At 39.5% G+C, this 20198-nt stretch overlaps 1 protein-coding gene across 2 annotated transcripts in view; it reads left to right on the top strand.

The window, feature by feature from the left end:
- Positions 1-4731: 4731 nt before the first annotated feature.
- Positions 4732-20198, top strand: part of PTPN21 (protein tyrosine phosphatase non-receptor type 21) — a 36585-nt gene continuing 21118 nt past the window's right edge. For both annotated transcript variants that reach the window (XM_086613172.1, XM_086613171.1), the window contains exons 1-3: positions 4732-4911; positions 15529-15698; positions 18415-18512. In XM_086613172.1, coding sequence (XP_086469298.1) covers positions 4732-4911; positions 15529-15698; positions 18415-18512 — 448 coding nt within the window. The remainder of the gene's footprint in view (positions 4912-15528; positions 15699-18414; positions 18513-20198) is intronic.

Below are 20198 nucleotides of genomic sequence, written 5' to 3'. Positions count from 1 at the left end.
TATATGATGTTTGCATTGGTTAAACAATATTAATGTTACGTGTTTAATGCTTGCAAAGACAGTTGTTAAAGGCATAATTTTTACTGACACCTTTGGGAGTTTTAAATCCAAGCAAGGGCTGAAAGATCAGTCTTTAATCTGTATTTTCTTGCTGAAGGTTTTCAAGGACTTTTGGTTTTAGCTGCAGAAATAAATGTACGTGCATAGGTCATTTTGGTATAGCACATACAGATCAAACCTTGAAAATATTTCCAAGCTGCATGACAATACGACCAACAATTTTTTGGTAAGAGATTTGCTTTAATTGGAAAGGCTTAAAATAAATGATCATATGATTAAAAAAAGCAAGGATTGCCTGCTATTTGTTGTAACCCCTATTTCTGTAGTGCCCCTGTAGCCAGAGAAGCAGCTGTTCATTGCTGACATTCTCCCTGCCAGGCATTCCAACTCTCTGAGGTAATGGGCTACAAGCATACGGGCCTTCGCTTTAATTCTTTCAGCGTATCCTTCCGCATGGATAGAGCGAGGGGAACGCCTCCAGGAAAAGAAATTAAACGCACACACACAGAGGCACACAGAGACGGGCTATTTGAAAATATTCCCGAGAACGCAATTTGCGCTCATGCAGCACAGCGTCACATGAAAGAGGCTGCCTGAAGAGCTGGCTGGCACAGGTTTATTTTGTTGTAATATTTTCTTCCACCCCCAGCTCTTTACCCAGTGGAATGATATCCAGAGCAAGTTTTTTGAGACAGGAAGTGAGGAATGTTTTCACTATGAGTGATCTGAGAAGAAGGTCGGTTAGCCGAGATAGCAGCTGTTTTGGACGAGAGGACCACAGTAAGTCAGTCCTCGAGGAATACAGATGAGATGGCTCAGGGAGAAAAAGTCTTGGAGCACTGTGGTTTTTTTTCGGCTACACATATGTGAAAGGAGACTCGGTGTCTTTGGATTGCTGTACAAGGTAAGGGGAAAACAGTAGGCACTGTAAAAGAAAAAAATAGCGGGTGATCTTCTCTGCTGTGTCCCTTAAGACTGAGGAGTTTCAAGCATTTACTTTTTGAAAAGTAAGGGCTGTAGAACTGCACTTCTAGAGGTAGGGGAAGTTTAAGATGTGCGCTTATTGCTGCTCTCTCAGTCCAAGAGTCATGTCAAAGATTAACTGGTAAAACAAGGGGAGGGTGGAGTATTCTGACTTTTTTGGCTCTCCGGATATTTCTGAAATAAATGTTTGTATTTTAAGCACTTGAAGTAATAGGAACCCTTTTTCGCCATCATACATTGCAGTTTATTTTGCATGCTGTCATTCATGCAGGCTGTTTGAAAAACAAAAATCTTAGTAAAGTTCTAATTATTGAGGGGGTAGTGGAAAGTGTAGGCAAAGGAGAAAGATACCACAGTGCTGCATGATCATGTGTCAGTCATGGCCATGTTGCTGAAATTCTAATACATTTTTGAAACTACATGTTTGTGTTGAAATACAAATGTACAAAGTTTGGCCACTAAAGACATTTTTAGCTGTTGCATGAAAATTCCAGGCTTGCTAAATAAAGGCTGGTTATTGTGGAGGTCGTCAATTGGATTTGTAACTCCTGGGGTATATAGTTGCTTTTTGCTGAAATAGCTTTATAACAATGCAGATGTATCCGAATTAAAATAATGCAGAAGGCAAATATGAGAGCACCTAGCATTGCAGAATGCACAGCTGCTGGATAGAAACGGTACAGCTGTGATAGCAAGAAGTACACATGGCTAGCAGTAGAAGCTACTGAATGATAACTCTGTTACTCATCAAACTTGCCTTTATTATACAATATTTGTTATATTTCAGAAATACTTTAGTTGGTCTTTTGTGACACAGACTGGAAGTTAGTTACTTTCATTTTCCTTGTTATAGATGTGTTTCAGAAGTAATGAAGATTACTTCAGATATGTACTGAGTTAAAAGGAAATGGTTTAGGATAAATGCTCAGCAGAGCAAGAAATGCAAGCAACAGATCATAACCTGAGGAGTGCTGGTGGCACGTTCCGAAAATTCTGCCCTAACTTTCCTTCCTATGCTTGCATTGCTACCTATCTGCATAGCAAAATTACTGAGTGTCTGAGATTTCCAAGCCATCTAATGCTGACATTAGGCAATTTCACCTGTCAGGTCAGCCTCTGGTTAGTAATTTTTTTAATATTGATTTTTTTCCATGCCCTTAGAATACTTTTCTAAGGGCCTGATGGGGGCATAAAAGTTTGATAGTCTTTCTTATTCAGTGGTGCTACATAAAAAACCAGCACTGCACTTCTAACCGCAGCTTTCAAAAAGATGAGCAAGTTGTTTTTTGTCATTGCTGTAGCCCTGAAGAAGGTACGTAACTGTGCGCAGAAAGTATGGGAAAACAGGCCCTGGGGACACGAGCTGAGGTCAGTCAGCCAAAAGTTTCTCTGCCAGGAATAAACACAGTGCGAGATTCTGCTGGCAGTGGGGCAGGAAACGAAAAGCTTCTGACCGTAGAGCATTCCCTGCGTGCTGCTCCAGGGAGGGGGGATTTGGAGGATCAAAGTGCAGAGCGAATAATAAAGTGAGGAGTCCCTGTGTATCCCTGAATTTTTCAGGGAAACCTGTTGCTATCAGTTGTTACTTATTCTGCAGCTGCACACAGAAATAAATTATTTGGTGTTTGGGTCAGGGTTTTTTTGATTCAATTAAGATTTTATGTGGTATCTGTTGAGGATGGGGATTGTGTAGGATGGTAGAATTGCTTCCAGGTTATTAGAAACGTGGTCATGAAATACGCCTATTGTCATTCTTTGGAGTAGAGTTGCAAAGATGTCATTGGGGAAAAATGCTGTGCTGCCTCCTCTTTCTCCCTGTTTTAGTCCTTCAGCATCATTCCGCCTCCCTTTCTTCTGTGCCGTACTGCTCACAAGGGGGTAGGGAGTCTGACAGGAGATTTTCAACCTAGAGTTTGCGGGTGCGTGAAATAACATTGCATTTCTAGGTACGTGTATAAACGTACAAGTAGTCCGTGGCTGTTTGTTCATAGCTGTGCCTTTGAGTTTAAAAACAGCTGGGCTAGGAAGACTACTTCTGCTGTAAATAAATGGATATCCTCATGTTATTCCTGCTGAGAACCTTCAGAAATCAAATTAGGCCTTTTAAAATGCGCTACAGATACATACCAGCCCTTTTTTCCTGGGAAGGAAAAAAAAAAAAAAAAAAAAGAGGTGGTTGTTTGCGGCGCTGCCACTAGAGGTCCGCGGGCGGAGCTCCCCACCCCAGCGGCAGCTCACGATGAGAGGAAGAACCGCGGCTTTCCCGGGCGGCCCGGCCGAGGGCCGCGGGGCGGGGCTGGGCGGGACGCGCCAGGCTCGCCCGGCGCTCGCTGCGGCCCCGGGGTCGCTGCCTCGCCCCACGCCAGCTCAGGCGGGCGCCGGTAGCGCGGCGGGCGGGACGGGACCCGTCCCTTTAGCGAGGGGCCGGGGGAGCGCGTCGCCGTGAGGGGGGCGATGTGCCCCCCCTGCCCCTCGCCCTCACCCCCGCGGCGGCGGTGGCTTTATCTCCCCCAGTGCCCAGCCTCGCTGTAGCGACTGCCCTCAGCGCGCGTGCTGAAGCAGCAGGAAACCCTGTAAATTTATGGCGTGTTTTTATTTTGCCTGCCCTACTGAAAACCGGCGCTAGCAAGAGTGGCGGGTTTCTTAGGCTGGGGTGCGTGCGGTAGGAAAACGCTTGAAAGAGGAGAAAGGCGAAGCTTGTATGTCACGGAGCTGAGAGGAGAGGGGGTGTGAAGGTGTCTGCAGAAGGTGGGGAAATGGGTGGCTGCCTTTAGGCTGGGAATAAGTATGTTTTTCAAGGAAAAACTAGAAAATAAACGGTTCTCAGAATTCGTGTACTCACTTGGTGAGGCAGAGTGTAACCTGAAACATCGTGCAGCAGTTCAGCGTAAGAAATAATGGTATAGCTAGCTGTAACTCAGGGAAAATTGGAGGAATTGGATTTTAATTGCCTGGTAGGAAATGGCTAAGGAGTGAGCTTTAATGCCTCTCTTCCTGCCTTTCTTTTTTTATTTTTTTTTTTTTTCCTGAATCGTTTATGGGGCTTGGTTTTGTGTTTAATCCAACAGATAGCGGCTGAGGCCGCACTGTGCTCTGAAAAACAAGCCAGATTGCTGGGTTTGCTCCTAAAGACAGTGGCTTAGTGCAGTATTAGAAATACCTTAGGCAACTCAGACTTCATAGAGGTATTTAATTTAAATTCTGATTCAGTTTAGAAATATTTATTGTAAGATACTGCAGCCACTTGTGATTAAGACCCATTATTCTCTTGTGAGTTTAAAAAAAAATCAACTTGCCAAAACCAGTGTTGTCTGTGGAAAAACCAGAAACTCTGGTCCTTATTTCGTTATTTGAATGCATAACAGCTCTGCATTTTGGAAAAGTAGACTGATTATTTAGATTTAGAAAAAATATACATGTTATTTTTCCCATGTTTCTATTCCCCGTTCAGTCAAAGTATTTCTGATTTCTTTTGCTCCTTGCTAGGATTCCAGTGGATGCCTCTTCTGCTTGTCTCTTGGTGGAAAACTTGCTTGTCTTTAATGGATACTGCTGCTGCTGCTGGTTGATCTTTGGAGACTTTACAGCTCCTTGCCTTTTGAGAGGAGGTAGCTACTTGTCCCCTTTCTCGGCCCGTGCGGTAGTGGCTTTTTACCAGTAACCATCTGTGCAGGGGGGAAAAAGAAGATGCCTCTACCTTTTGGGTTGAAATTGAAGCGAACTCGACGTTACACAGTATCCAGCAAGAGTTGCTTGGTGGCTCGGATCCAGCTGCTCAACAATGAATTCGTGGAGTTCACACTGTCGGTGGAAAGCACAGGCCAGGAAAGCCTGGAAGCAGTGGCTCAGAGGCTTGAATTGCGGGAGGTAAGCGAACCGTGCAGTGAATGCGCGATTTTTGTCTCTGGTCCTGGGTGACCTATGCGGTGAATCTTTACCATTTGGGGCAATCAGTTCATTTACTGGAGCAGCTATTCTGTGTTCCCCTAGTTTCTTCCCATTCTGATCTTGATGGGAACTTGGATTACTCCAAAACAGTTGCAAAACTTGCCTTACGGAGCTAGGGATTGCCCAAGGGGAAGATATGTGAGAAGTGGCGGTGAATAAAAAAAGCTCAGAGTGGTAAACAAAGTGACTGTTTTTTAAGCCTGAAAATGCTGTTTAAAAAACGCCACAAAGCAACAACCAAAAAAACCCTCTACCTAAGCAACGTCGTTAAAAATCACTGCAAGACTTGAGACAACTTTTAGCTAAGGATATGAAAGAGGGTGCTGTTTGTGTGCATGTATTTCTTTCTGATGGATTACTGCTGTGAAAAGCACCTAAAGCACAAAACATGATAAGTGTACCAGTACCAACTATTTGTATTGCTTGTTCAAATACCACAAACGTGTTTGCAGACACTGTCTTGGAGCAGGCGTATGGTAATTTAGATCTGGTGCTGGCCTCATGAGGAAACACGGTTTGCACTAGTTGAATCTGTATATATGTGTGTAACTTGCCTTTTTCCTCAAAAATTCCTTACTTGTCCTTTTGAAAGATCCTTTTGCAGCTGAAATTTACTCTTCTCCCACACATTTAGTGATTATTCATACATCTCCTGTATTGAGCGAATTATTTCTGAAATACTGAGCTGTGAAACGTTGTTTATAGAAATCTACATGGATTACCAACGTATGAACCAATGTCATTGTTTTGTAGTTTTGTTGAACACAGGTCGATTTGATTGCAGTAGTTGAATGCTCTGGATCCTGTGTAAGCTGACATTTCCCACTGGAGTCTCAAAAGGTTTAGTTTATTTGGTAGTGGTTAAACTGTGGGCATGTGCACTTTTGAGGGGCAGGAGAGAGAAAACTTTTACTACAAGTTTAGTGTTGCTAACATTGTTCTGAAAAAGATGCTTTTACTCCATCATGTGGTTAGCCGTACAATGGTGTTTTGAATATGGGATTCAAATACAGGATGACTGTACTTCCCTAGACTTAGGGAACCAAAATAAGAGTAATCATGAAAATAGTTGTTGGCTAATAACTAGGATTTCTTTGAAATGTTATATTTTTGTTGTCAAGCAATAGCAACTGCTTATAACTTTGCTCAAATATTAAGCAAATAAATTTATGACTCAATCCTTTTTTTTTCTGTTTGGAGAATAATAAACAAATGAAATAGACGAGAATCCATTAAAAGTGTAAAGTGTGTGTTTACTGTGGTTATTTTCAATTCTAATATGCATTCTTGTAGATTCTCCAAATATTTTTTAGTGTACAATTATTTTGGAAAAATGCAATTCTGTGCAACAGTGTGGCTTTTTATCTTGTTCCTTCTAGCAAAGGGAGAATCTAACTACTCTGGTAGCTTTCGTGTTTACTTGGAACAGGTCAGATACCATATGTTTAGAATCTAGTTATTGTTGCATATGAGTGGTGTTTGTCAGTTTTATCTATCTGCTTTCAGATGTCCCTCCTAAGGCAACAGAAGGTAAAGAACTTAACTACATTTGATTTGCAAACTGCAAAGGCTTTATCTTCCTGAATGATGGCTGCTAGCTTTTATTGAACTGTTCGCAGAGTGTTGGCGATGCTTTTTTTTTTCCCCCCCCCCAGGTATTCTTCTTTATCTCTTTCTTTGGAGCTACTCCTAAAATCTGTGGGGTTTTTTTATTAAAAAAAAAAAAAAAAAAGAGAAATATGGCAATTCCCTCAATTAAGAGTCATATATCATACTAAGGGAGTTGACAGTACACTATTGAACTCTGAGCAGATTCCTTCAGTCATGCATTCTTGCATGGATTATTTTGGCAGGAAAATGTGTTGCAATAAAAGGGAATGGAAAGTAGGGATATAAATTACTTTCCAGAGCTTGCATTCAAAAAATGTTGTTTTGCCTTTAAATAGTCAGATTTGCCAAGCAGATACTGGGTCATTCCTGACTGCTTGCAGAGTAGAAAGTTTTCAGGAAGGAAAACTTGCTCAGTGCTTTGCTTAAATCTGCAAAAAACACATTAGTAAAATCGATACTGTAAAATACTAAGTACTTTCTATAAGATGTTGCATATTGTTAATGCACTCAGCACTCTTAAAGCATGAGTGTGAACTCAAAGTGTTAAACGAGAAAGTGAGGCTGTTTATTTGAGTCCCGAGACTTAAGGCAGGCATCAGTTTCGGATTACTGTATATGGGCTACACAGTTATGACAGGTGGTTCCCATGCACCTTCAAAACAGTGTATTGCAGGAGGCATGAGGGAAATCTCTACCTTTTTTACACATCGAGTGGCAGAATTTGTAAATGTCTCACTGGTTATTCTATAATTACTGAGTCTGGGCAGTGAATTGAATGGCTTTTTTTTTAATGCTATGCCATCTTTTAAGACGTTTGTTTTAACAGATCTTTATGTAGATCAGTAGTCTCCAAGTTATGCTTTGTGTGGCTAAACACTGGTTTTCTTTTGTTTTTCCAGTTAATACTTCTCGATTTCCAAGCTGTATACTAGTATGGACACACAGTTAGGATTTAGGAAGTCTTAAGTATGTTGACAATTTTGGGGTTTTTTACTGAATGATAGGCTTTACAAAAAAGTGAAATGAATGCATTAAACTAAGAATATCTTCTGGTATTCCCAGAATGTGACTCATCAGGAAACAGGTATGTAAGCCAGCTCTCTCAAACTGAGAAACTGGGTAAAGAAGCCAAGGGGAACAGGGAACATAAGTTACTTACCCTTTGTAGCGTAGCCTGTCTTTTATCCTGTGAGAGAACTATAACCAAATTTGATTCATGCAAAAACCTGTATTTGTTGCAGAAAACAGTTCTGGAATTACAAGTATTGAAAAAACTACGGAGAGCTCAGATTGTTAACTACCTGTTAATACTGCTTGTCTTGTATTTAGGGCTTGAGAATGCAACTTAAATACTTGAAAATATAGAAATGTTTTTTTAAATAACATAGCTAGATATCTATTGGATGTTTGGCAGGAGGTGTTATGGCTGATTTACCTCTCTTGCTGGATCTTCTTTTATTTCTGTTTTCTAATCACACTTCTAAACCAGAATGAAGGGGCAAATTCTGCTACTGTGTACAAGCAGAGTCCGATTTCAGGGCAGATACATGGAAGGTATTTAGGGCCAAGTACAAAAGAACTAATGGTAGGCAACTTCTGTGGGCAGTATGTGTTGTGTGTGTGCAAGTTCCTGTGTTTGTTCTGGACATGAATAGGAAAGAAGGAATCAAGGTTATCCGGATTCTTATTCAGTTATTCACTTTGGAGGTCTGAAACAGCACTTCAGAAATGCTTGAACTATGCTGTAAAACTTCACTCTGAATTCTAAAGAATCAGCTCTTGTTTGGAGAAAACACATAAAAATACCTTTCATTCAGTGTGTTGGTCTCTTAAATGTGTGTTTTGCATATGTAAAGAGTGTTTTTAAAATAAGAATACTTATGACTGCATTTGATCTTACATGTATGTTTATCAATAAACATGCTGACTGGTGAGTAGAAGTTGGTCCAAGCCCTAACAGAATGGTCACTATCATAATTATGCCTTGTATCAAAGTCTGACAAAATTTTAGCTAATGCTTGGAGAAGTTTGCAGATGACACTAAATTGGGAGGTAGTGTTGATCTGCCTGAGGGTCAGGAGGCTCTACAGAGGGACCCGGACAGACTGGATCGATGGGCCGAGGCCAACTGTATGAAATTCAACAAGGCCAAGTGCCGGGTCCTGCACTTGGGCCACAACAACCCCCTGCAGCGTTACAGGCTTGGGGAAGTGTGGCTGGAAAGCTGCACAGCAGAGAAGGACCTGAGGGTGCTGGTTGACAGCCGATTGAACATGAGCCGGCAGTGTCCCCAAGCAGCCAAGAAAGCCAACGGAATCCTGGCATGTATCAAAAACAGCGTGGCCAGCAGGAGCAGGGAAGTGATTGTCCCCCTATACTCAGCACTGGTGAGGCCACACCTGGAGTACTGTGTCCAGTTTTGGGCCCCTCACTTCAAGAAGGACGTTGAGGTGCTGGAGCGGGTTCAGAGAAGAGCAACGAAACTAGTGAAGGGTTTAGAGACTTCTCCTATGAGGAGTGGCTGAGGGAGCTGGGACTGTTTAGTCTGGAGAAGAGGAGGCTCAGGGGGGACCTTAACACTCTCTACAATTACCTGAAAGGAAGTTGTAGGGAGATGGGGGTCGGTCTCTTCTCCCATGTTATGAATGACAGGACGAGAGGGAATGGCCTCAAGTTGCGCCAGGGGAAATTTAGGTTAGATATCAGGAAAAATTTCTTTACAGAGAGGGTTGTGAGGTATTGGAACAGGCTGCCCAGGGTGGTGGTGGAGTCCCCATCCCTGGAGGTGTTTAAAAACCGTGTAGATTTGGTGTTGAGCAATATGGTTTAGGGACCCTGACAATGCAGGGCGAATGGTTGGACTCGATGATCTTGAAGGTCTCTTCCAACCAGACGGTTCTATGATAAATAAGAGGAGAAGCAGTGCTCATACCTGAACTGCTATGGTTGCGTATCAACCAAGTTTTTCTTAAAATTAGGAAAGGAGAAACTGTAATGGATGAATGTATATAAAAATGCACGCCTTCAGTGTGTAATCTAATTAATTTAAAAGACTCTACTTTGTTAAAAACCAAACTTGACTCCATCTGAAGCATGTATTCGTTATAACTGTGCTGCAACTGTAGTCTAGGAGCCAAGATAAATTGAAGGACAGAGCACTCAGCCAAAAATCAGTAATTGCCTCAGTGCAATTGTTGTAGTTCTTCCTGTTTCTGAAGGAAAAAAGCTATGCATTCAGGTATAAGATTTGCACTCAGCCGTGCTACACTGAGCAGCACAAAATTAAGGTTTTTCCATTAAAGCAATAGTGGCAACTAGGAAGCCTTGCCTGTGATTTATTTAGCTTTTTTATAAAGTTAGGTCAGAATTTGAATATACCACCATTTTTCACTGTCACAATGTCTGTGTATTGCTATATAGTTTTATACTAATTTTGACAGAAGAGGTTTTCTTTGCTTCTGAAGCAGACATTAGTTTAGTGGTTTTAGACTACTTTAAAATTTTACTTTTCCCTGTTGTAAAGCAATCAGAATTTAAGCTTCTGATGAATGGGAACATAATACTACTTTTAATGTCAATGCTGTGTAAGGTATGAGTCCAAAGCAGATATGTGAGTCCATTCTTCTAGGAGCTTTGGACAGTGGTGGGAAAAAGTAACACACGCGCACACAAAAGTATTTTTCTGCATTTCTTGATCATATTGATTGACAACTGACCTGTTTCTGCAAGAGGTTAAAATATGTCTTGATGGGATATACTGTCTTCTATGCCCTATGAAGCTATTGCTCTTTAGCTCGTAAATTAGCCAGTTTACCTTTGTCCAGTGTATTGATGAGTAGAATCTGCCTTGCCTGTTAGAAGACTGTTTACTCAAGATATTTGAAGGGTGTAAAACACAGTGTATTGTCATTTGTGCAGTGTTTTATTTTGAATAAATTAGAATATGTCAGATTGCCTTGTAAAGTATTGATTTTGTTTATTTCTCATCCCTGCTGTTTTGCTTTAAGCTATAGTTGGCAATTCCAATAAAATTGCCAAAAAACCCATATTGGAGTAGTTAGGAGGAAATAATTGTGTGCGAGGGGGGGGTATGTTGTAAAAAAGGTTTACATTATGAAAAGAATAAGGCTTAAGACTGACTTTCTGTATTCGTATAGCTGCCCTGCCAAATATTCCCTCATGCAGCTACCGTTGAAGATCCTGTGAGTACTAGAACCACAAAAACTGTAAGCAAAAGCACCCTAAAGCCAGTAGCTTCAAGATGGGGAAAAGGGAGGGATATTTATGAGGCTAGCCAGCAGTCCTTCTTTTTCTGCAAGAAGAATTGGTCGTGGTGGTATGTAGAGGAGTGCAGCTTTCCACTCGGTGTCTGGTACATGGCAAGACTCACGTCTTTTCTTCTCAACCACTTCCAGGAAGTCTTGGATCTTGTACACTGGCCAGTCCAGGCTGCTCCGAATCCTTTCTCCCCTAAAGACTCGGAAGATTTGTGGAGGAGTTTGTCTGCTGTGATAAGAATGGAGTTTCTGGAGAATTTTCAGGGCCTCTTGTCTCCTTCCGTAGTTCTTAGTGTTGGGCATAGGGTAAAGCTTTCTCTTGGTATCTGGCAATTGTGCGTAGCACAAGATTATTGACCCAGTTATCCTGCATGCAGTTTATTTAAACTGTCATATCCTGACAGCAGGAGCTGTTTTATATCCAAGCATATAATAAAGCTAGACGCAGTGGAGCCCTTGGGCTATCTGGAATTTTGTAAGTCTGACTGTAGGACTTATCCTTCAATACTAAGAAGATGTTTTCAGCACTCTGAAGATCTTACAGTTTGTTTTATTTGTATGTACCAGTGTAAAAGAGAAAAATTCTGAAAATATATTTTGATTTCATTCTTCTGTAAACCCTGTTACTGTTTTCTTTTTTATAATTTCTTGCCTCACATCTTAGGATGGTGATTCCTCAGGTCACTGTACCCTGTGAGATATTCTCTAAGATATATAATCTAGGATATGGAAATTAGCTGGGAAATATATAATTATACTGCTATGCCACAGGAGAATGTGTGGTAAAGTCTATTTGTCTTCCCCACTTCCATCCACAAAAAGCGGTTGTGTTTTTTTCCTTTAGGTTTTATAAAGAAAGACTTTTTTCTTTTTTTTTTTTTTAAGATGGCAGGAATAGTGTTGTCTCAAAATCCTAGGGAACGTAACTTTATATTATATTGCCAAAAAATGGAAAGCACAGTTGATTTTGGGGATCATCAGTGCTGTTAAACTCAACTGAGATTACATGCATTTGATATATGCATCTACATTTGTCATTTTTATTTCTTTTCTAGATAGTGTAAACTGTGACCAAAATAGACCCTGAGATTCTATATTAAAACATTTTTTTTATACAGCTAATCAGAATAACTGATATATACAAATGATATTTAGATTAGAAACAAAGTGGAATTATATTAGGGATGATGCTGATTCATATTAAGGAAAATAAAATGAAGTGCAGCTGTTAGTTGTAGCTAACTAATATCAGGCAGCGGGTACAGGGAAGAAGGACAATATCATTGATTTAATTTCAAATTATAAAACAGATAAGGAACAGCAAAGTATGCTCAATAGATGTGGATGAGAATTTTAGGATTTAAAACTCAGGTTTTAATGGGTTTGTAAAAGATAGCACTTTTTTTTAAAAAAAAAAAAAGAAAGAAAGGTGTTGTTTAATTTACATCCAAGAATTTCTCGGTAAGCTGTTTCTCTTTATCAGCACCAATTCTCTAATGAGATAGAATCACTTAATAGTTTGAGCTGGAAGGGACCTCTCAGGGTTGCATGATCCCACCCACTGCTCAGGAAAGCCAGCTTGGATCAGGTGGCTCAGGGATTGCCTGGGTGAGTTTGAGTACCTCCCAGGATCGATATTTGACACCTTTTTGGGTTACCTGTTCCAGTGTTTGGCTAGTCCTCTTGTGAAATGTTCTTCCTCATCTAATTGGAATTTCCCACGTTGCAGCTTGTGCCCTGTGCTTCTCATACGTGCAGTGAGCACTTCCAAGGAGAGTCTGGCTCTGTCTTCTCTATACCCCACTCTTAGGCTGTTGTCTTACTGTCTTACACAGTAAGATTTTACTTTATTCTTAAGACTGATCAGCCCCACTTCTCTGACTCTCATCATACATCATACTGAAAGATTACAATGTAGTCAGCTACAGTAATGTAGTTTTGTGGCACCCAGACCTTCCTCTGCTTAGCTTGGGAAGTCTGGTTAACTTCATGGATGAAGTCGCTCCACTCCCACCAACTTGTGAGCTGCAATACTATGCTGATTTTGATGCTTTTGGTACTTTCGCATTCTTGATAACCCTTGAATTTTTATGCAAAAATGCTTACTATTCCTGTCCATAGTGGCAGAAAGCAGCTAGGTAGAAAGTAACTGTGCAGAAATTGTATGTTCTTTTTATTTCTATTTGGTTTTCTTCAAAGGGGTTGGGTCATGAATAAGTCGCTAAAATAAAGGAACCTCAAAGTAGTGTTAATCTTAACAGCTTAACATATTTTAAGAATTATGTCATGACATTCTTTTTAGAATTGGGTGTTGTCCTGAGCTGCTAATAATAAAATGTTTTAGCAATGAATAAAAATGGATTCTATTTTAATCAGTGCGAATATTCCAGGGTGCATAAGCTCCTCTGAAAACTCACAGGATCAAATTCTGCCCTTGAAGTCAAGTGAAAGGTTTGCACACAAGTCAGAAGACAGGCTGTGGTCCATAATGTTTTGCTTGGCTTTCATTTTATTTTTGATAGCTCAGATTGGAGGAGTTTGTAAGGGAAAATACCGTGGCAGAAAAATCTTGCTTAAAGGTGTGCTGGGTTCCAGAGAATACTTTAAAATGTGGAAAGATTTTTCTTAGTTTGTTTTCCCAGTAACTACTTGGTTCTGTGCATAGGCAAGAAAAAGTGCTCAGTGTTTTGGAGAAATAGACCAGTGCAAGTGATCATCGTGCCTTAAAAATAGGCTGTACATTCAGTTTAAACTTCAGGGTGTAGAACTAGGAGTAGTATCTTACATCAGAGAGTTTGGAACAGTGGTGGTGGTAACAGAAGTTTGTGCTCTTTCTCTGTGGGCTGGTTTGGGCTGAGATGGAGTTAATTTTCTTTATAGTAGCTACTGTGGGGCTGTGTTTTGGATTTGTGCTGGAAACAGTGTCGATAACACAGGGATGTTTTGTTATTGCTGAGCAGTGCTTACACAGAGTCACAGCCTCTTCTGCTCCTCACCCCACCCGACCAGTGACTAGTCCAGGGGTGCACAAGATGTTGGGAGGAGACACAGCTGGCACAGCTGACCCCAATTGACCAAAGGGATATTCTATACCATATGACATCATGCTCAGCATATAAAGCTGGGGGAAGAAGAAGGAAGTGGGGACGTTTGGAGTGATGGCGTTTGTCATCCCAGCCTGTCGGAGCTATAAGGGGTAGTCAGAATCCCATAAGGGTAGACTCTTCATCCTGTTTAGGATATAAACTAAGGAGAGATATGTATATGAGTTTTCAGATGTGTATATAGGCGAGTTTTCACAGGAAGATACTAAAATGGCCTTTCTCTACTGCCAGCTGTCACTCCCCAATGAATTTCAAACCTGTGCTTTGAAGCATCAAAATGCTAGAGCCTCTGAGAAGATAATAACAGTAAATACTTTGCTAGGTAGACAATTTTTCCAAGTCCAATTCACAGAAATTATTGATGTAAAAGAACTAATTATGATGAATAGTCCTTTGTTTTATAAAACTTAAGTTTTATAAAAAGTTTTATAAAACTTATTTATAAAAATAGGCTTAATAGCTTATTTTGTATAAGTTAAAAACATCTGAAAATACATAAAGAAAAGTGTTGGATTAAAGGTGTTGGTATTTCTACCATTTCTACACAGAACAATGTGGATATAGCAAGGACTTGGAGAATTTCCGTGTGAATGCCTACAGATGTAATTGGTAATTCATAGCGTTCCCTTATTTCCTTCCTTCAATTAAAAAACTTGTAATTATGATTTCTAGTTTTGCTATGATAATGACATGAACATTTTCCCGTCTGTGTCTGTTTGCTGGTCCAGAGCTGAATGAAGAAGTGCTGCAGGAGCAGATTTTAATCAGTTTAAACATAGCAGAGAAATTTAAATTTGAATGAGTGGCTCTGCAGTGTGGATTTAGAACTGTAATGTGGAGGGATAGAAAAATATTCTGGTTCAAACTCGTCCTTACAGGAGATCTGATTAAAGTTAGATTGTGTTGCTCAAGATGATGTCCAGTGGGATTTTGACATTCCAGGGATGGACATCCCCGAGCCTCTCGGGGCAATCTGTTCCGCTGCATACTGTGTTTTGTGTTTTGGCTTGGTGAGGAGTTGCCTGCTCAGGCAAGGTAGCTTGCTGCTGTACCTGCTCATTTTCTTGATTGTGGGAAGAGCCATCTATGTGCTTTAATGAACTTGTCTTTGACTGGCCAGCTGTCCTGTGCTCTTTTGTCCTTCAGCATCCCATGTAAGCCTGCCTGCTGGTTCCCCAGAGAAGCCATACTTTGCTTTCCTGCTGTCCAGTGTCAATCTTCTATTTGTGTTCCTCACTTCCCTTAGTTTTCCTGTTACTTACTACTAACATCTGTGAGTTGTCACAACAGGGTCAGGGACTGTTTGCAAATAAAGAGAAGGTTTGGTAAATGTTTTAGGTGGAGGTCCTTATGTATGTGGATTGCTTATCTGAAAGTAATGTCTCCTTTTGATATTAAATGTCTCTCCAGTTCTCTAAATTTTCAAAAACCCATAGCCTTAATGTTTTAAAGCCTTTATTTTAAGTATCAAGACTTTCATACAGTCTATTTTATCTAATATCTCAATATTAACTTTTTTCATCACTGAAATGCCTATTTTTCAGATTACATATTTCAGTCTGTGGTATTATAATAAGCAGAATCAGCGTAGATGGGTAGATTTGGACAAGCCTCTGAAAAAGCAGCTGGACAAATACGCCTTGGAGCCAACTGTGTATTTTGGAGTAGTGTTCTATGTGCCTACAGTTTCTCAGCTTCAGCAGGAGATTACCAGGTAAACTTCATACATGTGTCTATGATTTTGCTTTCAGTATTCTGAAATGTATGTTTATTTAAAAATTGTCTTTTTTTCCCTCCTCCACTTCTATAGAAATGGAAGTTACTACTTTAGGCAGAATTTATTTTCAAACTGTGTGTTTATTTCCCTTTCAAATATCTAAAATGTGTGATAAACCAAGCAAACAACTAACTTTTTGATGATCCTAGGAATCTATTCAAATCTATTTCCAGTAGTAGGCATACTTGCATGGTCAGACTTTTAATTTTTTTAGTTCCTTCATGTTTGGTGGTTGTTGGTTTTTTTTTTTGTTTTTTTTTTTTTTTAAGAGCCATATGTTGCTTTTGGGGATGTGCAACCGGGACAGAGCGCATGCAGATTTTATTGAGCTGTGCTTTCCTTTATTTTGCTTTCAGTACTTCCTGTACTTTCAGTACGTTGGCAAACTACAGGCTAAGCTTCAGCTTGTGATTTTTTTGTATATCACTGGGCAATAAAGGTGGATGTTAGCTTTGATAGCATATATCCATTTCTGCTGTGAATCTGGGAAACATCACATAGGTTGTGCTGTCTGCGAGAGAAAAGTAAAATTGAGCATATATACTGGCCAGTTATTCCTGTGGGCCTGTACATCGGCTTCTAGTGTCTTAACATGTATAGTTGTTCTGATTTAATTATTATTTTTAACAGGCAAATGAGTCCAAAACCAGTAACTGGGTTACAAACATGTATTTGTTATTTCAGAAATATGTGCTTCCATTAATTAACCCATTTGAGCTGGTAACTTGAAGTTGGCCCTGCTTTGAGTGAGGAGTTGAACCAGATGATCACTCAGAGGTCTCTTCCAAGTTATTTTATTCTATGGTTACATGAAACTGTCTTTATATCCAGTGCTAGAATACTTTGCCATAAACCTTCCACACTAATTGTGGTGTGAAAGCTTTTCAGTGAGATAAGCCTCTTGGTGCGGACACTGGTGCTGTAATGTATTGCTCAATGCCTGGCAGCTTTAGTTTTTGTTTTATGTGTAATTTCTGTAAAGTTATATTCTTTCTGAAAACTCTGAAGTTTTGGGCTTTTTCTCAGCAATTTTATTGGCTTAAAAAGTCATGCTAGTGGTCTTGCTTTTTTCTTTTTTTTTTTTTTTAAATAAATCTTTGGTTCAGATTCTGTGCTTGTTGCTGTACTAGGATGCATTAGAGTAAGATAAATGTCATGGTGTTGCACTGAATAGGTAAATTGCCTGAAAAACCTTTAATATTCTTCTGTGACATTTATTTAAAAAATATAGTGTTTATGCTGGAGCTTTAACAGCAATTTTGAGGTGTGCTGCCATGTAGAAAGTGGGCGTTTATGTGCCAGTATTATACCCGAGTCCTAGAGGATGGTACTTGCTTTGCTATACGATAGAGTCTGGATTAGTTTCAGAAATATTTGGATTTTTTTTCATGCCTTTTCAATATAAATGAAATGGAGCACGTTTAAGCAAATTACATGTTTAGTGTATACCAGGAAATTGAAATGTCATAGACAAAAGAGATGGTATTTGCACTATCATGAGGTAGTGTCAAGATTCTTCATCTGTATGTTTATTTTTAATAGCTGTTCTATGGGAAGAGCTTACCTTCTACTGATTGACTGGGAAGTTTTATTTCCCCAAGTGCCTTGATATACAGTGGCTTTTTCCTTTCCCTTTTTTTTAAGGCCTGGGTTTAGTCCCAGCTATTCTTGTGTGTGTTGTGTAAGGATGTTATCTCCTGTCATATGGCATACTGCTTTTTTGTAGTAGGATCCAGGAAGAGTCTAAATAATATTTATAAAATGTCACTGTATTTAACAGGCTGTTAAATAGTGAAGGCAGAGAGCTGTCTTTTAGCCTGATGACAATTTGTGTGGAGTTTACCTGACCTTTCTAATCACGGAATTAATTGCATCACATGCTTCCATGTTCTCGATATGAAAGCCTTACTTCACAAGAGTTAACATACCATATGAGGAAGTTAACAAGCTTTTAAAAGTAGACTTACAGAAGACAAATGTCCTTCTTGGCAAAGTCTGTGTAGCTATAATGGCATTTTTGAGTTTTGAGGTGTTTTGGACTCAAGATAGGGTGTTCCATGGATGACTGAAACGGCAGAAGAACTGAAGAAAATAGTGGTTCAGACTGTGGAGAAATGGTACAATTAGTAGTGATTGTACGTACAGGAGATGACCCAGGAAAAGGTCAGGTTAAAAATAGGGCCTTGAAAGTGAGAACAAAACGTAGTCAGAAGTTGTAATGCAGATGAAAGTCACTGTTGTGAATGAAAGGATGTGCAATGTTAGTTCTATTGGAAGGACCTGTTCCAATGTTGTGTTTGTTTCCTATGCACTGCAATGCAGCAGCAGCGTATTGAAGATCAGCAAGAGAAGGTAATAAGAATATTAGGGAGGGAAGAGGTAACACTAAAAAATTTATGAGAATATGGTAGTAGATAGAAATCATGGAGATTCTTTGTTTTAAGTAGCAGCAGTATTTGATTCTGCAGTGATATGTGAAAGCTAAGGGAGGAGTTAACAAAGACCATGAAATAATGGGTCTGAATGATGAGGAAGACTACCTTCCATGGAAACTGTGGAATGCGGACAGAATAGGAAACGCAGGCATATTCATCTGCACTCTCTTTAAATTAAGAAGCCTATGGTGGCTTTTTCTTTTGTTTTTCCCATGTAGGTATCAGTATTATTTGCAATTAAAGAAAGATATCTTGGAGGGCAACATTCCATGCACACTGGAACAAGCAATACATCTGGCTGGTTTAGCTGTTCAGGGTAAGTAAGGAAATTGTGCCAATTAGCTAATGTTGCATTAGAAACTTTGGTGATATATTTTCTATTGCATGTTTTCTATTTATTACTCAAAGACCTGTTTCAGTAGGTTATGAAAGGCTTGCTCCTTAGAACTTCGTCATATGGGCTGAGGAGGGGGAACAGTGGGATCAGTGACCTCGAACTTGCTGGTATTTCTGTGCAGTCCGCAGAGGTGTAGCTGAGTATCTAACATGTATTTTCAGGAGTTGGGTTTGAATTGGATGTTGGAGTTCCTTTAGGGGCAAAGGCTTTAGTCGTCTGCTTACATCAACAGACATTTCATCTGTTTCTTTTAAAGAAGACTCTCTATTGTGAAATGATAACAAGAGAAAGAGACATGTTGTGATAAACAAGCAAATTTGAATGCACAGTAGTACTTGTATCTCTACTTTTTCTCCCAAATATCCTAACACCTAAGATTATTTCAAGTTAGCATGCAAGACTGTTAACAATTCCTATGTTCAAATAGCTCCTGAGGACCCATTTCTGATACCTACGTAAAAATGGTTGCTTTATTTTTCCTAACTGGGGTCATATGGGATAGAATATACACCAGAGAACCACCAGTCTTAAGTCTGTCTGCACTGATCATGTCTGGTGTTCCCCGCTAATGTGCTTGTTTGATCTTAAATCTCTCAAAATAAAATGGCAACAGCTTTGTTTAGTGTGTATATTGCTTCACAGTGAATGCCACTGCCATTGGAGTATCAGTGAATGATACTCCATTGTATCTAGCAGCAACTGTAAATTCACCAAAATTGAAAGGGACTTAAAATCATTGGCAGTACATACAACTTCTTTTTTTTTGGTCTTTTTTTAATTATATGTGTTGGTAGTATCACATTAAAGATGATGATTATGCTTTTTGAAAATGTGGTTACCAGTGGACTAGGGTGAATTATATTAGTACCTCGTTTATATAACAGTGAATCTGTTTAATCCAAGCCAGGATTTAATGGTTTTCAACTGGCAAAATCTTGCTTTGTTATTTTCGTATCTTTGAGCAGTGTAAATGTCTCTCTGTTCAGTGAGTTGTTTATAGAAATCTTCTAATACAATCCTCTTTCCAGATAGAAAATACTTTTCCTTTTAGCTTTCACATTCCTTTTTCAGTTTGTATAAGAGAGAAACTGTATGTGTTGATAACACAGTGAAAAAACAACTCAGAAAAAATGCAGGTTCTGAATTAATATGCCTTAACTGAAGTAGCTTATAGCAGGTAGGTTAGTTAATTTTAGCTGGTAACAAACAGAAGCAGTTGTTTGCTGTTTCGAGTGAACTGGTTTCAAGAATGATCTGTATTTGCAATAATTACAGCAGGCTAATTCTGAACACTGCTTTATCTCAAGTGCTGTGTTAGTGTAGCATGTCACAGATTCTCCCATTCCATTGTAAAGGACTTGCATATTAATCGTTAATGCTTAATACAAATTTGGTTCCTAAATATGTCTAAAATTATACTATCATGGACGAGAATTTGTGGTAATGTAAATAGGATCTGTATACTTGGGGATTGTGTTTATATTTTTGAGAGCAGACATTCGGTGCAGACTGCAGTTCCACAGTTTCTTCTGTGAGACTGGTGCATAACTTTTCCAATTTAGACTGTTTTATTTCTCTTCTTGGAACTGTTGGCTAGTTTTTTCC

This window comes from Tauraco erythrolophus, chromosome 6 (genome assembly GCF_009769465.1).
Source record: "Tauraco erythrolophus isolate bTauEry1 chromosome 6, bTauEry1.pri, whole genome shotgun sequence".
Lineage (NCBI taxonomy): Eukaryota > Metazoa > Chordata > Aves > Musophagiformes > Musophagidae > Tauraco > Tauraco erythrolophus.
Note: the sequence above shows the minus strand (reverse complement) of the source record. Positions and strands in the feature narration are given on the sequence as shown.